The following is a 15888-nucleotide window of genomic DNA, read 5'->3' as shown; positions in this document are numbered from 1 at the left end:
GAATAATATTCTTTTTCTCCTACATTTCTGATCTAATGATTTGAACACATGATACCAACAATAATATGCTTAATATAGGCAAGTCAACTTGATGATTTTCTCAAGGCACCGTACAATTTTGAGGAGCTAAGGATTTTGATCATACTTGATTTCAATCACCCTCAGAAAACATGGAATCAACTACGAAAATTTATCGACAATTCTAACTGATTCATTGCTAAATAGCTCCTAACTAATTAAATTTCCATATAATCCGTCAAAAGAAACTAGTGCATTATAATTTCTTGCTCCATTGACCACATTACATAGATTAGCATGACAATCTCTCAAATTATGAGAACTATCATTAATGAATTTTAGGCTTCCCAGTACAAAGTAGAGATCCATCATGACCATAGAGTTTACAACCTGCTTTTGCAGTACAACAATTGACACAAATTTGAGTAAGTAATTTTGTCGATCCAGAAGATGGACAAATCATGTAAGCAACTTTAGGGTCACATTGTTGAGTACAAATCTTGGGTTCACTACGTTTTCCTTCACAAACAAACTTGCCGTCTAGATCGAAATAGTAGCAACCCTTGTAACCCGTGCAACATGAGGTGCATTTGATGTTTTCAATTACCCTATTTCCTTCTGAAAGAGGACACTTTGAATAAACAATTTTTGAATCACAATTCTTGGGACAAGTGTTTGGCTTTCTAGGGTCAGATTTTCCTTCACAAATGAAAGTTCCATTAGCACTGTAATAGTTGCAACCCTTGTAGCCTGCACAACAATTGATGCATATGGGATTTCTTGGACTTCCTTCTGAACGTGGACATATAGCGTAGGAAAATTTACCGCATTCCATGGTACAAAACATGGTAGCATCGTCAAGTTCCGTGGCGCTTATAAGTTGAAACATTCCTAAAAACAAATACTAAGTTATATTAAGTAAAAACATAACACTACTTGTGTTTTATAAGTATAAAAAGGAAAATCTTACCAAGTACAAGTAAGCAAGCATGGAAACTAACATCTTTGTGAACAGCCATTATGAATAATTAATTATTATTAGCTAATTAACATCAATATATATAGTCTCCTCAATTTGTAGAATTTAATTATATTATTTTTTTGTACTAGCTAGCGTAAGTTTGCTAGGTATGATCAAATAGAACAAAAAATATTTTTCTCTAAAAACTTGGTCAAACATTTTTTTTTTATTGAAGTAATTCGTTTTTGGTTAAGATTCAAAAGTACTTTTCTTTAAAAACTTGGTCAAACGTTTTAATTTAATTTTTAAAAAATAAGCACTTAGCTTTTCCCAATGCTCTTTGTAGCCATTTGAATTATCAGTTTTTTTTTTGTCAACTGGAGATATATTAATAAGTTACCAAGTCTAACTAAACTATTGCATATTCACGTACAAGTTCTATACATTTTAATGATAAAAAAGATTAGGTAGTTATCTTCATAAAAATGGTAACTAACCTGTGATGATAAATCAAAATTGATTGTGCAAAAATAAATAACAATTCATTTTATTTATTTGGAAATCTAGGAGTAATGTATTACTTGTGAATTTTTATTTGGGATTTTCGATATAATAATAAATAAATAAAACACATTTATAATATGACGTGTAATATGTGATTCTCCCCCCTTTTTATGGGAGAGGGTGTGTGGCTGGAAATGGTAAAACGGAAGAATCTAACTGAAAATTTTAACAATATTTTGAGGAACTTAAGTATAAGTAAACTAAGCTAATACAAGATTTTAGGCGTAAAATATATTTGACTTTAAAGTAATGTAATTAAGTAAAAATAAGATAATACAACAGTTTAGAAGTAAAAGCTTTTGACTTTTAAAGGGAATTAATTAAGTAAACTACTCATTTCGTTCAATTGTACTTGTCATATTTGGACTTGATACATCCATTAAAAAATAAAATAATTATTGATACAATTATTTTACCACACTATCCCTATTATATGATGTTTAATTTTTTTGGGGAATAAGAAATTAATGTTAAATGTAAAATATGAAAAAGAAAGTTATTTTTTCTTGATATGATAAAGTGACCCGAAAAATGATTTTTTTAATTAAAAAAGTAGACAAGTAAAATTAATCTGAGAAAAAAATATAGATATTAGAATTTAGGGTATATAGGTAATTTCATTGATACTAATAACATTAGAGCTGAAGTACTGACAATGTCTGACATTATTGCAGGTACGTGGCAAAATCATTTCCAACTCGATCCAACCCATTTAGGTTTGGGTTGGTCATTGATCCTCCAATTTATTAGCTCAATCCATTTCAACCTAACTCATTTCAATCTATTAAAAATTGGATTGATATGTAATTCAAATTGATTTTTGAGAAATCTTGTTAAAATATTATTAAAAGACTTTTTTTTTTTTATATATTATATATAGTTATAATAAGAAAAAAATAATTTTATTAGGTACTAAAAGCTTATAAAATAACAAATAAAGCTATTAAAACTTAGTAAAAATTGGGTGGGTTGGGTTATGACCCGTTACTAACCCATTACCTAACCCATTTGATCCAAATAAATTTGGATTGGGTCGGATCTTGACCCGTTTATTATCTTGACCCATTTTAACCCGCTCAAATTTAGCCCAATCCATCCAATTGTCACCCCTAGTTGCAGGATGCAATTAGCTCTATCTAGAAACTTTACACGATAGAAATTAATGTTGGTCGCAAGAAATTTTTTGGGTTGAATCAGATCGGATTGGTCCACATGGTCGTTCCACGATCCACGACCCAAAAACTTATAGAATAGGATACTCTTCTAGAATAGGATACTCTTCTACAATAAATCCTTTTTTTGTTTATCAACTAGTGTAATTTGACAGTCAAGTATTATATTATGAGGTCATACCTAGCCCCCCTCTGCAAGTTTTTGTTGGAATATAACTTACAATATACATGATGATAGTTTAACAAAAAAAGAAAAGAAATGGTAGAGGCATTAGAGGTGTGTATCGGTTGGTTCAGTTTATCGTTTTTCAATTTTTAAATGTGCTAAATCGATAATCAAACTAATAAGATATTTGTTATCAATTTTTAGTTTATCGATTTTTGGTCTTTAATGGTTCGATTTTCAGTTTAACCAATAAGAAAATGCTTTCAAAACAAATATATGGCTTGTCCAACAATTTGATGTCAAATAAAACAAGATAAATCAAATTACTCATTGAGTGCAAAAATTCTGCTTAGTGTAGTAAAAGTATAGCAAATACTCACAATTCACAACCCTAGTTGTTGCCTAACCGTTGCCGTCGTCGTTACAAACCTAGTTGTCGCCGTTCTTATTTCTTTAGGTTTTGACGTTGTGAACCTAAAGACTAAAGTATAACTAAAACTTAAAGGGTAAATGCAGAGACAGAGTTAAGTATTGTTAATTGTGTAGGGTCCTTATAATTATAGTCTAATATAATGATTATCTTAATATTTTTTGTTTGATATTTATGTGTGACTAAAGATTAAAATAGTAAATTATTATATTCTTAATGGGTTATCGATTAACCCAATATTAAAAAACCAATATCGAATCGATAATCCAATAAATTTTTTATAAAACAATTAAGTAACAGTTAACCCAATAACAATAAATCAATAACACTTTTTTGGATTCAATTTATCAGTCGATTCGATTTATGCAACCCCTAAAAAGCATACAAAGTAAGAATCTTTTTTTTTTGTTAGGCTAAAAATGTCAATACCTATCTCGAATAGTTATAATAGTATTAATATTATTCTCCCTACCCCAAACTTTAAAACCGGACTAGTAGATCTGCCACTATCATGTATCTTTGCTTACGAAAAAATAAAATAAAATAAAAGGTTTCGACTTTTAAAGTAAAGCAATTAAGTAAACTAGCTGGCTAATATATTTCCTTTCCTTTCAATTTTTTTTGCCTATTTTAATTAACTTGGTGCGAAATTTAAAAAAATATAATTATTTTTAAATTTAATGATCTTAAAAATATCATTATTGTCATGTGGAAAGTTAAAATTAAAGAATCACTAAAATGAGAAAAGGTCATTCGTTTTTAAACAAACTAAAAAAAATAGATCAAACAAATTATACCAAGAAAAAAAAACTAGAGTTCGAAGTAAAAGATTTTATTAATTTATTGCGCAAGCGGTGGGAAAAGCTCCAATGCCCACATTACATAGATTAGCATGACAATAATGCATGTATCGTCATACTTTTATTTCATACATATTACTGAGAACTATTAATGACCTTTAACGCCACCGACACAAATTAAAGATTCATCATGACCATAGAGTTTGCACCCTGGTTTTGCGGTACAACAATTGACACAAATTCGAGTACGTTTTGCCGATTCAGGTGGGCAAGTCATATAGGCAACTTTAGGGTCACATTGTTGAGTACAAACCTTGGGTTCATCACTCTGTCCTTCACACACAAACTTGTTGTCTTTACCGTAATAGTAGCAACCCTTGTAACCCGTGCAACATGTGGTGCATCCAGTGGGTTTAATTATAGTCGGTCCTTCTGAACGGGGACATTTTGAATAAGCAATTTTACGATCACATTCCTTGGAACAACGTTCGTTTGGCTTTCTTGGGTCAGATTGTCCTTCACAAATGAAAGTTCCGTTAGCACTGTAATAGTGGCAACCCTTGTAGCCTGCACAACATGTGGTACATATGGGGTTTCTTGGATCTCCTTCTGAACGTGGACATATCGCATAGCTAAAATTACCACATTCTCTAGTACAAAGCCTGGGATTGATGATATCACGATCCTGGTCTATCGTCGCACTTACATGGAGAAACATTAATCCTACAACAAATATAAGGTATATATATTAAGGAAAAACATATATAACAATACTTGTGTATGTATGAACGAAGAATTTAAAGAGAAAATTAACTTACCAAGAACAAGCAAGCAAGCAAGGAAACTAACATCTTTGTGAACAGCCATTATGGATAATTACTTAGCACTTTGTTTTCTTTTAATTTTGGGGTGAGGAGTGTATGTCCTCGTCCACCTATATTTATAGCAAACAAGTGATCAAATAAAACTCAAAATAGTCAAACCTGTTAATTATTTCAGCTAATTAACATCAATATTCAGTCTCCTCAAATTTGTACTTGCTAGTGTAAGTTTGGCAAGGTAGGATCAAATAGAACAAAAAGAAAGTCGGATTTATTCGTTATTGAGCAGTCGTTTATATTTGACTAATTAATTTTTTATATAACAATTATTTGTATTTGACTAATCAATTTTCTTTAAAAACACTTTTATCAATATTTTACAGTAGTAATTCGTACTTGATAAATGTTCCAAAAATGCTTCTGGCAAAAAGCTATTTTTTTGGCTTTTGAAAAACAACTTTTTCTAGCATTTTAAAGCACTTATTTGCCACCAAAATCAATTGGCTATTTTTTTTAAACACTTTTAGCAGCCTAGCTTTTCCCAGTACTCTTTGTGCCGTTTGAATTATCAGTAACTGTCCTTTTGTCATTTGGAGATACTGACCTGCTTGGATTGATTTTTCAGTTTTGATTAATTATATTTCTCACTTGTGACTTTTGATTTATTTTTGCCATTTAAATTAAAACTAATTAATGTTAATAAGTATTTTTTAACTTACTCAAATGCTATTAAACAATTGAGATCACTTAAAATGAGTCAATCTAAACTGACTAAATCCAAAGTAGAAGTGGTTACCAAGTCTAACTAACTTATTACAACTATCCAGAACGTACTTTAGCCATGTGATTATATATTGCGTATACGTTCTATATATTGATGATAAGAAAATCATAATTAATTGATTACTAACATGTTATAATAATAGATTAATACTGATAGTGCAATGTTTAATGATTTTTTTTTCATGATTAATTGATTACTAACATGTTATAATAGATTTATACTGACAGTGCATTTAAAAATAAATAAATTAAACCTTCCTTGCATTGAGTATAATTCGATGGATGGTTGTTCAATTCACATAAAAAACTAAATATAAAAATAGGAGTTAAACATCAAGTAAACAATGAAGCATAATTTACATCAATGATCAATGGAGTTATTTATTAAAAATAAAAACAACGAAGCAGAGTAGGTCTGAGCTTAAGTAAACTTGAAAAATTAGCGCATGATCGGTGGCTTACCTAAGGGAAGACCAAATACCCTTAAACCTAATGATATCATGAGATCCAACAAATAACATAGAAACTTCAAGTTTTTTGAAATAAAATTGTATATTTGAAAATTATATTAAAAAATACTGTAAATTAACAATTTAAAAGACATAAAGAAATTTTAGGAAAAAAATAATGAAAATGACCAACTCTAAAAATTCTAACTAAGAAACATAAATTAAGACTGAGCGATAGATAACTTAGCTTTTTCCAATGCACTTTGTAGCCGCCATTGAATTATCAATAACTTTTCGGACATACTAATTATATTCAAAGTTAAAGTGTTGAATCAATTTCTCAAATTCTTACTTAACTAGTACTCCCTATGTTCATTTTTAATTGTCATGTTTGTGCTTTACGAAAATTAATTTGACTAATTTTTAAAGTCAAATTTGATTATATTAATTTATAATTTTAAACAAAAAATTTAGATATTCAAAAAGTATACGAAAAGTACTATAATTCAATTTTTTGCACATCAATATGATAAAAAAATGCACGGTAAAATGTTAGTGTTGGCTCTAAAAAGGGAAACTATATATGACAGTTAAAAGTGGACGGAGATAGTAATTTTTATTTAAAAATATAAAATATATTTTTCTATTAAAAAATGAATTAAAAAAACTTAATTATAACCATCCGAAACTTTAGACTTTTGATTAATTGATAGGTTGATAAAATTAGGCCGCCCTTACAGTACTTGAGTATAATAATTAAGCAAAATGGTAGATATGATTACTTAGGGTGTATATAGTCAACGGAAAATTGAACTAAATTGTAAATTGAGTTAAATCAAAAAAGAAACTTGATTAGTAATTTGGTTTGATTTAATTTGATATTGGAATTTATTATATTATTTGGGTTGATTTGATTTTAAGTAAGTCGAATCGAGATTAAATTAATCTGATATTATATTTATAATTTTAAAAGTATATTTATACATAATATTATTTACTTTGATATAACGTATAAATATTTCTTACACTTCAATTTTTTCATAATTTTAATTTTTTTAACATGTTATTTCAAGTTTGAGGCAAATAAAATAATTAATTCTACACTAAGAATGACAATAATGTTGAATATTTGTTCTTTAGTTTTACATTTAGACAATTAAAATACAACTATCCTAATTTTAATTTTTCTTTAATGTTTAGTCATGTAGTTAATACTTATTAGACTTATTTAGTACTTTTAAATTATGATAATTTTCATTATAACTTATTAATTTACAATATTTGTTTATGCGATTTTATTATTATTGTCATTATTATTTTTTGTTGAATATTTAGTGTCATCACTCGTCTCAAATTTTTGTGTTATTTTTTTAAAGAACACCTTAGATGGTTGTAGTTTGGTATGACTAACGAAATATTTGATGCACGGTTAATTATATGTTTGTATGAATACTTTATCGAAATAATCCAAAATCCCGAAAAACCAAAAGAAACCTGAAATTTGTTAATTTGTTTTGATTTATATATTTAAAAATCCAACACAAATAATCTAATTTAGTATTTGAAAATCCTTAATCAATCCGATCCATATATATCCCAATGGTTATCGATGGATTTCTTAGGTAATTATTTGATAACTTCATAAAAATGGCAACCAACATGTTATGATAGATTAAAATTGATTGTGCAAAAATAAATAACAATTCATTTCGTTTATTGGGAAATCTAGGAGTAATGTATTACTTGTGCAAAAACAAATAACATAATATGATGTGTAAATGATTCTTCCCCGTTTTCATGGGAGAGGTTGTGTAGCTGGAAATGGGAGGACGGAAGAATCTAGCTGAAAATTTTAACGAATATGGTAGAATGTATTAGCAAAAATAATTTATGCATTATTTTTACTAAAACACTCTACCAAACGATCCCTAAATAAACTAGTTGGCTAGTATACTTCCTCCATTTCAATTTATTTGGCATAGTTTGACTTGGTATGAAATTGAAGAAAGTAAAAAAAATAAAATAAAATTTTATGATCTTAAACATGTCATATGTAAAGTTAAAATTAAAGAGTTGCTAAAAAAGGAAATGATCATTTCTTTTTAAACAAATGAAAATAAAAAGTAGATCAAACAAATTGATACGAAAAAAAAGAAATACTAGAGTTCAAAGTAAAAGATTTTATTAATTTATTGCGCAAGTGGTGGAAAAAGCTCCATTGCCCACATTACAGCGATTAGCATGACAATGATAAGTATATAATCATGCTTTTATTTCATACATATTAATAAGGATAATGACCTTTAACACCTCCGATACAAATTAAAGATCCATCATGACCATAGAGTTTGCATCTTGGTTTTGCGGTACAACAATTGACACAAACTCGAGTAAGTTTTGTTGATTCAGGTGGGCAAGTCACGTAAGCAACTTTAGGGTCACATTTTTGAGTACAAGCCTTGGGTTCATCACTCTGTCCTTCACACACAAACTTGTTGTCTTTACCGTAATAGTAACAACCCTTGTACCCCGTGCAACATGTGGTGCATCCAGTGGGTTTAATTATAGTCGGTCCTTTTGAATAAACAATTTTATAATCACATTCCTTGGGACAATGTTCGTTTGGCTTTCTTGGGTCAGATTTTCCTTCACAAATGAAAGTTCCGTTAGCGCTATAATAGTTGCAACCTTTGTAGCCTGCACAACATGTGGTACATATGGGGTTTCTTGGATTTCCTTCGGAACGTGGACATATTGCATAGCTAAAATTACCACATTCTTTGGTACATGTAACATCTCACTAATTGAAAGGACTAAAAAGAAGTTAAAAATTGGAAATAGTCATTTTTGGAAAGAATAAAAATCTGGAAAATTTGTTAAGTATGCCAAGTTGAGTTTTTGGTCAACTTCAAACGACCATAACTCCTAGCTCAGGATGATTTAGGTGTGTTTCCAGATATCGTGGGAAAGATCTTGGAATAATCTTTCCAACGCCGCCGAGTTTGCACGATTCCGAGTTCGTATGAGTAAGATATTCCCATTTGAAGTTGGGCTGTCCAAATAAGGAAAGTCTAATCCGGATTTTTGAAGGGCAATTTAGTCTTTTCCTTACCCAATTAATTAAATCCGTTTTTAGTAAATTATTTGGGGTTTAAACTGAGTTAGTTCAGTTTACGCAACTAAGAAATACGCTAGGGCTTTGAGAGAAGAGAAAAGAGGAGAAAGGAGAAGAGAAACTCAAGATTCGTCTAGTTCTTGCGATTTTGGTTGTGGAATTCGCCAAGGATTAAATCCTACAAGGTATGTGAGACTTTCATAGCGTTGGGTTCGTTCACCCACGTGCCAATCATGTTTGTTTTAGCGAAATTCATTTCTAGAAAGTTGAAAGTATGATGTTCTTGAATTACGTTCTTGAAGTTGCTTTAGTTCTTGAGATTTGATGGGATAGTGGAGTTCTTGATGGAATCGTGTCGATTTAAGAGTTGTTTTGAGTTAGATTCTTGTGTATATATACTGGGCATTTGAATCTATAGAGGGATTGAGAAAAATAATAGGATTTAAGCAAATTGGGGTGAGAAAACGAAGAAGGAAAAAGTCGAGCAGGTTTTGGCACGCATGTCCGTGTCGCGGACTTGCTCCCCTAGTGAACAAAAATTACCTCCGCATCGCGGTTGGGATGCGGACTCCTCTGTTTCAAAAATAAATTTTGCGATCAAAATATTTAAATGCATCTCCGCGACGCGGACTTGTTTCCAGACAGTGATTTCTTGATCTTTTCTCATGTTTAGCTATCTAAAAACACTCCTAAACATCATGAGATCTTTCCTATCACAAATGACAATTCTTGAATCCATAAATTCAATTCAAGGAAAGTTAAGAGTCAAGTTAAAAAGTTAAGAATCAAGTCAAGAGAAGTTCATAAAGTTTTTCAAAAGTTTTTTACAAACGTTTTAACTTTGTTTTTAAGACTTAAGCTTTGAGTTGAGTAAAGAGTAAGAGTAAACGTTGCTTTCTTCAAAGATTATACAGAACTAAGTATTCCCAAGAGTTAGAAATGTTTTCACATTTGAGCAAGAAAGGGAATATAGATTCCAAGAGAGCTTTTAAGCTAAGTTTTGAGTAATTATCTCAACCCAAAGAAAGAAGTTTTGATTAAAAAACATATGAGCTAGGTATATTTTTGGGAGTAGTATTGAGCACCAATATGGGGATGCGAGTTCATAATAACTCAAGTCTCCATAAATCATGTAGCCATCATGAGTAGTAAATGATCATACTTTTTAGATGATTCCTTAAGTGTTTTTTAGCATAGACTAGTGGATCCACTTAGTTAAGGCGTCCTATATGATGGCAAAGTATAAGACAATTCTGGCAGCGTGGGCAAGACACTGTATCACCAGTTAGGCTCATAGTGATGGTTGTCGGTTAGAGAAACTCCCACAGAAACTATAATACTTTATTACATGAGTAAAGTTGAGTTTGTTATTGCATTTCTTTAATGAACTGAGTTGCTTTCTACTGTTTTAAAAGCTTTCTATAAATTGCATGTGTTTTATTGTTTTATATTGAGTTAAGTTGTTCATGAGTTGAGTAAAACCAAGGTAAGTGTTTCTTTCAGATTCCTCTCAAGCTTATGTTATGTTTAGTATTCCCCTTGCATACTTGTACATTTAATGTACTTATGCCATTTGGCCTGCATCGTTTCATGATGCAGACACAAGTAGTCAGGATTAACATCGAGGGCCCTGTTGATCCAGTTGAGCACTCAGAGTCAGTTGGTGAGCCTCTTGCATTCCAGATGACTTCTTTTACTTTGCTTTCTAGTATTTCAGTTGTTAGGATGATCGGGGGTCTTGTCCCGACATACCTTATTGTTTAGAGGCTTTATAGACGGGTAATTATAGTTCTTTAGTCTTATTTATTTTAGTTGTATACGTTTAAGACTTGAGTTGCCATTTGGCAAAGTTATTATCTCTTAAGTTATTGCATGAGTTATGTTTCTTATGTTTAAGTCTTCTGCTGAGTAAGCTAGCTAGGCCAAGGGTTTGCTTGGGGCCTTTAATGGTTCTCGAGTGCCAGTCCCGCCCAAAGTGTAGGCTCGGGGAGTGATAAACTTGGTATCAGAGCATAGAGTTCAAGAGTCCTAGGGAGTCTATGAAGCCGTGTCTGTAGAGTCTTAGTTATCGGTGTAAAGCGCGCCACATCTATAATTAGAAGGCTGCAACATTTAGGAAATTATCTAATTTCTTTCTTTCTCATTTCGTGCGATAAAGTTCATTTCTATAAAGTTTCTTTCTAACTCGTTCTTGCGCGTAACTGATTGTGAGCTGGGCTATGTTTGAGAATGCCTTCATGGGACGTTTCTTTCCCCGTGAGCTAAGAGAAACAAAGGTAAAAGAATTCCTCACTCTTAAGCAGGAATCTATGCGTGTTCATGAGTACAATCTGAAGTTTACCCAACTTTCCCGTTATGCTCCGGAGATGGTTGCCAATATGAGGAGTAAGATTAATCTGTTTATTGCTGGGTTGTCTCGTCTATCAAGTAAGGAAGGTAAGATAGTCATACTAATAGGTGACATGGACATAGCAAGACTGATGATCCATGTGCAACAAGTTGAGAAGGACAAGCTGAGGGGTAGCGAATAGTTTAAAAATAACAGGGCTAAGGCATTCAGGAATGAGTCCGGGCAGTAAAAGAGTAATGCGAACCGATCTTCTTTCCAATAGAAGCAAAAACGACCTGCTCCATCATCTGCTAGTGCACCTGCACTAAGAAACAAATGTGAGTACAATAGTCAGAATTCACAACACTTAAGAGCTAGACCTGCACAATCTCAAGGTAGTGTTGCACAAGGAGGTAATGTGACTCCTGCATGTCCTAAGTGTGGTAGGAACCACTCAGGGATGTGTCGTGATGGCTCCACTAGTTGCTTCAAGTGTGGCAAGAATGGTCATTTTATGCGAGAGTGTCCAAAAAACAAGCAGGGTAATGGTAATGGGGGCAATAAAGCCCAGTCTTATTCAGTTGCCCCACCAGACATAACTGTATCTAAATAAGCTACTTCAGGGGCAGACGGAGGATCAAACCGTCTTTATGCCATCACTAGTCGCCAAGAGCAAGAGGATTCGCCAGATGTTGTCACTGGTATGATCCAAGTCTTTAACTTTAATGTCTATGCTTTGCTAGATCTAGGAGCGAGTTTATCCTTTGTAACTTCGTATGTTGCGATAAATTTTAATGTTCTTCCTGAGCAACTTAGTGAGCCCTTCAGTGTTTCTACACTTGTTGGTGAGTCTATTCTAGTAGAGAGAGTTTATCATGATATTCCCGTTTCCATTAATCACAAGAGCACCATGGCTGATTTAGTTGAGTTAAACATGGTAGATTTTGATGTCATTCTTGGTATGGACTTACTTCATGTCGGTCATGTCTCAGTTGATTGTAGAAATCGAGTAGTCAAGTTCCAGTTTCCCCAGTGAGCCAGTTATAGAGTGGAAAAACAGTTCAACAATGCCTAAGGGTCGTGTTATTTCGTACCTTAAGGCAAGTAAGTTAGTTTCTAAGGGTTGTGTCTATCACTTAGTCCGAGTTAATGAGTCTAGTGTTGAGATACCTCCTATTCAGGCAGTTTCAGTAGTAAAAAAATTTCCATAAGTCTTTCCAGATGATATTCCCGAAGTCCCTCCTGAGAGAGAAATAGACTTCGGTATATACATTCTTCCAGATACTCGTCCTATATCTATTCCACCATACAGAATGACACGAGCAGAGTTGAAAAAGCTAAAAGAGCAGCTGAAAGATCTCCTTTATAAGGGTTTTATTCGACCAAGTGTCTCACCTTGGGGAGCTCCGATCTTGTTTGTGAGGAAGAAAGATGGTTCCCTTCGAATGTGTATAGATTATCGTCAGTTGAACAAGGTTACCATCAAGAACAAATATCCTCTTTTGAAAATTGATGATCTTTTTTATCAGCTTCAAGGAACTACGTGTTTCTCTTAGATAGACCTCAGATCAGTCTACCATCAGTTGAGAGTAAGGGAATGTGATATTCCAAAGATAACTTTTAGAACCCGTTATGGTCATTATGAGTTTCTGGTCATGTCCTTTAGTTTGACCAATGCGTCTGCATCATTCATGGACCTTATGAATAGAGTATTCAAACCTTACTTAGATATGTTTGTTATCGTCTTCATTGATGACACACTAATCTATTCGAGGAATGAAGAAGATCATGCTAGTCATCTTAGAATAGTTCTCCAAACTTTAAAGGATAAATAGTTATATGCCAAGTTCTCTAAGTGTAAGTTTTGGTTTGAGTTTGTGGCATTCTTAGGCCACATTGTGTGTGGAGAGGAAAATAAAGTTGATACCCAGAAAATAGAGACAGTGCAAAATTGGCCAAGACCCACATCTCCAATTGATATTAGGATTTTCTTGGGTTTGGCTGGCTATTATAGAAGGTTCGTAGAGGAGTTCTCATCTATTTCATCCCCTTTGACTAAGTTAACTCAGAAAACAGTGAAATTTCAATGGTCTAAAGCTTGTGTGAAAAGCTTTCAGGAATTGAAAACAAGGTTGACTACTGCCCCCGTATTGACCTTACCAGAAGGTACTCAAGGTTGCTGTGTATTGTGATGCGTCTAGAGTTTTATTGGGTTGTGTGTTGATGCAGAATGACAAAATTATAGCTTGTGCCTCCAGACATGAAAATATGGTGCAATTATATTTATGGTGTTCATGTGGATATGTTCATTGATTACAAGAGTATTCAATATGTGTTTACTCAGAAACAACTTAATCTCAAACAAAAGAGATAGTTAGAATTACTAAAGGATTATGACATGAGTATTCTTTATCACTCAAGTAAGGCTAATGTTGTTGCTGATGCCTTGATCAGGTTATCTATGGATAGTATTGCCCATTTTGAGGAATATAAGAAAGAGTTAGCAAAAGAGGTGCATAAACTTGCACGACTAGAAGTTTGACTAATGGATTCCACAGTAGGAGGAGTAGTGGTAATGAATGGGGCTGAATCATCACTAGTGTCATAAGTAAAAGAGAAGCAAGACCAAGATCCTTTATTGCTTGAATTAAAGGCAAGTGTTCATAAGCAAAAAAGTGATGGCTTTTGAACAAGCGGGAGATGGTGTTTTGAGGTATCAAGGTAGATTGTGTGATTGAAGGGTAATTGAGAGGATCACCTATCTCTCATTGAGTTTGCTTACAATAATAGTTACCATGCTAGCATCTAAATGACTCCCTCTGATGCTCTTTATGGGAGAAGATGCAGGTCTCCAATTGGGTGGTTTGAAGTTGGCGAAGCGAGGTTAATAGGACCAGACTTAGTTTATCAAGCTATGGATAAAATGAAAGTTATTCAAGAAAGGTTGAAAATGGCGCAGAGTCGTCAGAAATTCTACACTAATGTTAGGAGAAAGGAGTTAGAGTTTGAATTAGATGATTGTGTATACTTGAAACCTTCACTCATGTAGGGTGTTATGAGATTTGGTAAGAAGGGGAAGCTTAGTCCCCGGTATATTGGCCCTTACAGAATATCCAAAAGGGTTGGTAATGTAGCTTATGAGTTGGAACTACCACAAGAGTTATCCGCGGTTCATCCGGTATTTCATATTTCCATGTTGAAGAAGTGCATGTGAGATCTTTCTTTGATCATACCAACTGAAGATATCAAGATCAAGGATAACTTATCTTATGAGGAGATTCTGGTTTAGATTCTAGATCGTCAAGTTCGCAAGTTGAGGACTAAGGATGTAGCATTATTCAAAGTTCTTTGGAGGAACCAGTTTGTTGAGTAAGCTACTTGGGAAGTTGAAGAGGATATGAAGAAGAGACCGGAGAAATTCCATATCAAGGTACTAATTCTCTTCTTAGTACTCTTTAATTTAAAAGTTGTCATGTTGTATTTGCATTGCTTGTTGGGTGTTTGAGCTGAATGTTAGATGTTACACCCTTAATCTAGTAAGAGTAATCTCATTCGAGGACGAATGTTTCCAAGGGGGAGATATTGTAACATCTCTCTAATTGAAAGGACTAGAAAGAAGTTGAAAATTGGAAATAGTCATTTTGGGAAAGAATAAAAATCTGGAAAATTTGTTAAGTATGTCAGGTTGAGTTTTTGGTCAACTTCAAACGATCATAACTCCTAGCTCAGGATGAGTTAGGTGTGTTTCAATATATCATGGGAAATATCTTGGAATAATCTTTCCAACGCTGCCGAGTTTACACGATTCCGAGTTTGTATGAGTAAGATATTCCCATTTGAAGTTGGGCTGTTCAAATAAGGAAAGTTTAATCCAGATTTTTGAAGGGTAGTTTAGTCTTTTCCTTACCCAATTAATTAAATCCATTTTTAGTAAATTATTTGGGGTCTAAATTGAGTTAGTTCATTTTACGCAATTAAGAAATACGCTAGGGCTTTGAGAGAAGAGAAAAAAAGAGAAAGGAGAAGAGAAACTCAAGATTCGTCAAATTCTTGTGATTTTGGTTGTGGAATTCGCCAAGGATTAAATCCTACAAGGTATGTGAGACTTTCATGGCGTTGGCTTCATTCACCCACGTGCCAATCATGTTTGTTTTAGCGAAATTCGTTTCTAGAAAGTTGAAAGTATGATGTTCTTGAATTACGTTCTTGAAGTTGCTTTAGTTCTTGAGATTTGATGGGATAGTGGAGTTCTTGATGGAATCGTGTCGATTTAAGAGTTG

At 32.8% G+C, this 15888-nt stretch overlaps 2 protein-coding genes and 1 pseudogene across 3 annotated transcripts in view; all 3 read right to left on the bottom strand.

Moving 5' to 3' along the window:
* Positions 1 to 346: 346 nt before the first annotated feature.
* Positions 347 to 1037, bottom strand: LOC125824012 (proteinase inhibitor type-2 CEVI57-like). Its single transcript, XM_049503369.1, has 2 exons — positions 989 to 1037; positions 347 to 909 (listed from the first exon to the last, which is right to left on the bottom strand). Exons 1-2 carry the CDS (start codon positions 1035 to 1037, stop codon positions 347 to 349), a joined length of 612 nt encoding a protein of 203 aa, XP_049359326.1.
* A 3222-nt stretch (positions 1038 to 4259) lies between these two features.
* Positions 4260 to 4978, bottom strand: LOC125824135 (proteinase inhibitor type-2-like). Its single transcript, XM_049503495.1, has 2 exons — positions 4930 to 4978; positions 4260 to 4834 (listed from the first exon to the last, which is right to left on the bottom strand). The coding sequence occupies exons 1-2, from the start codon at positions 4976 to 4978 to the stop codon at positions 4260 to 4262; spliced, it is 624 nt and encodes a 207-aa protein (XP_049359452.1).
* Positions 4979 to 8329: 3351 nt separating this feature from the next.
* Positions 8330 to 15888, bottom strand: part of LOC125824011 (uncharacterized) — a 99761-nt pseudogene continuing 92202 nt past the window's right edge. The window contains exon 9 of the transcript XR_007442750.1: positions 8330 to 8852. The product of XR_007442750.1 is annotated as an uncharacterized LOC125824011 (transcript). The remainder of the gene's footprint in view (positions 8853 to 15888) is intronic.

Source organism: Solanum verrucosum, unplaced genomic scaffold (genome assembly GCF_900185275.1).
Source record: "Solanum verrucosum unplaced genomic scaffold, falcon-dt-bn FXZP01000088.1, whole genome shotgun sequence".
NCBI lineage: Eukaryota > Viridiplantae > Streptophyta > Magnoliopsida > Solanales > Solanaceae > Solanum > Solanum verrucosum.
The sequence above is the reverse complement of the archived record's forward strand: the minus strand, read 5'-3'. Positions and strand labels throughout refer to the sequence as shown.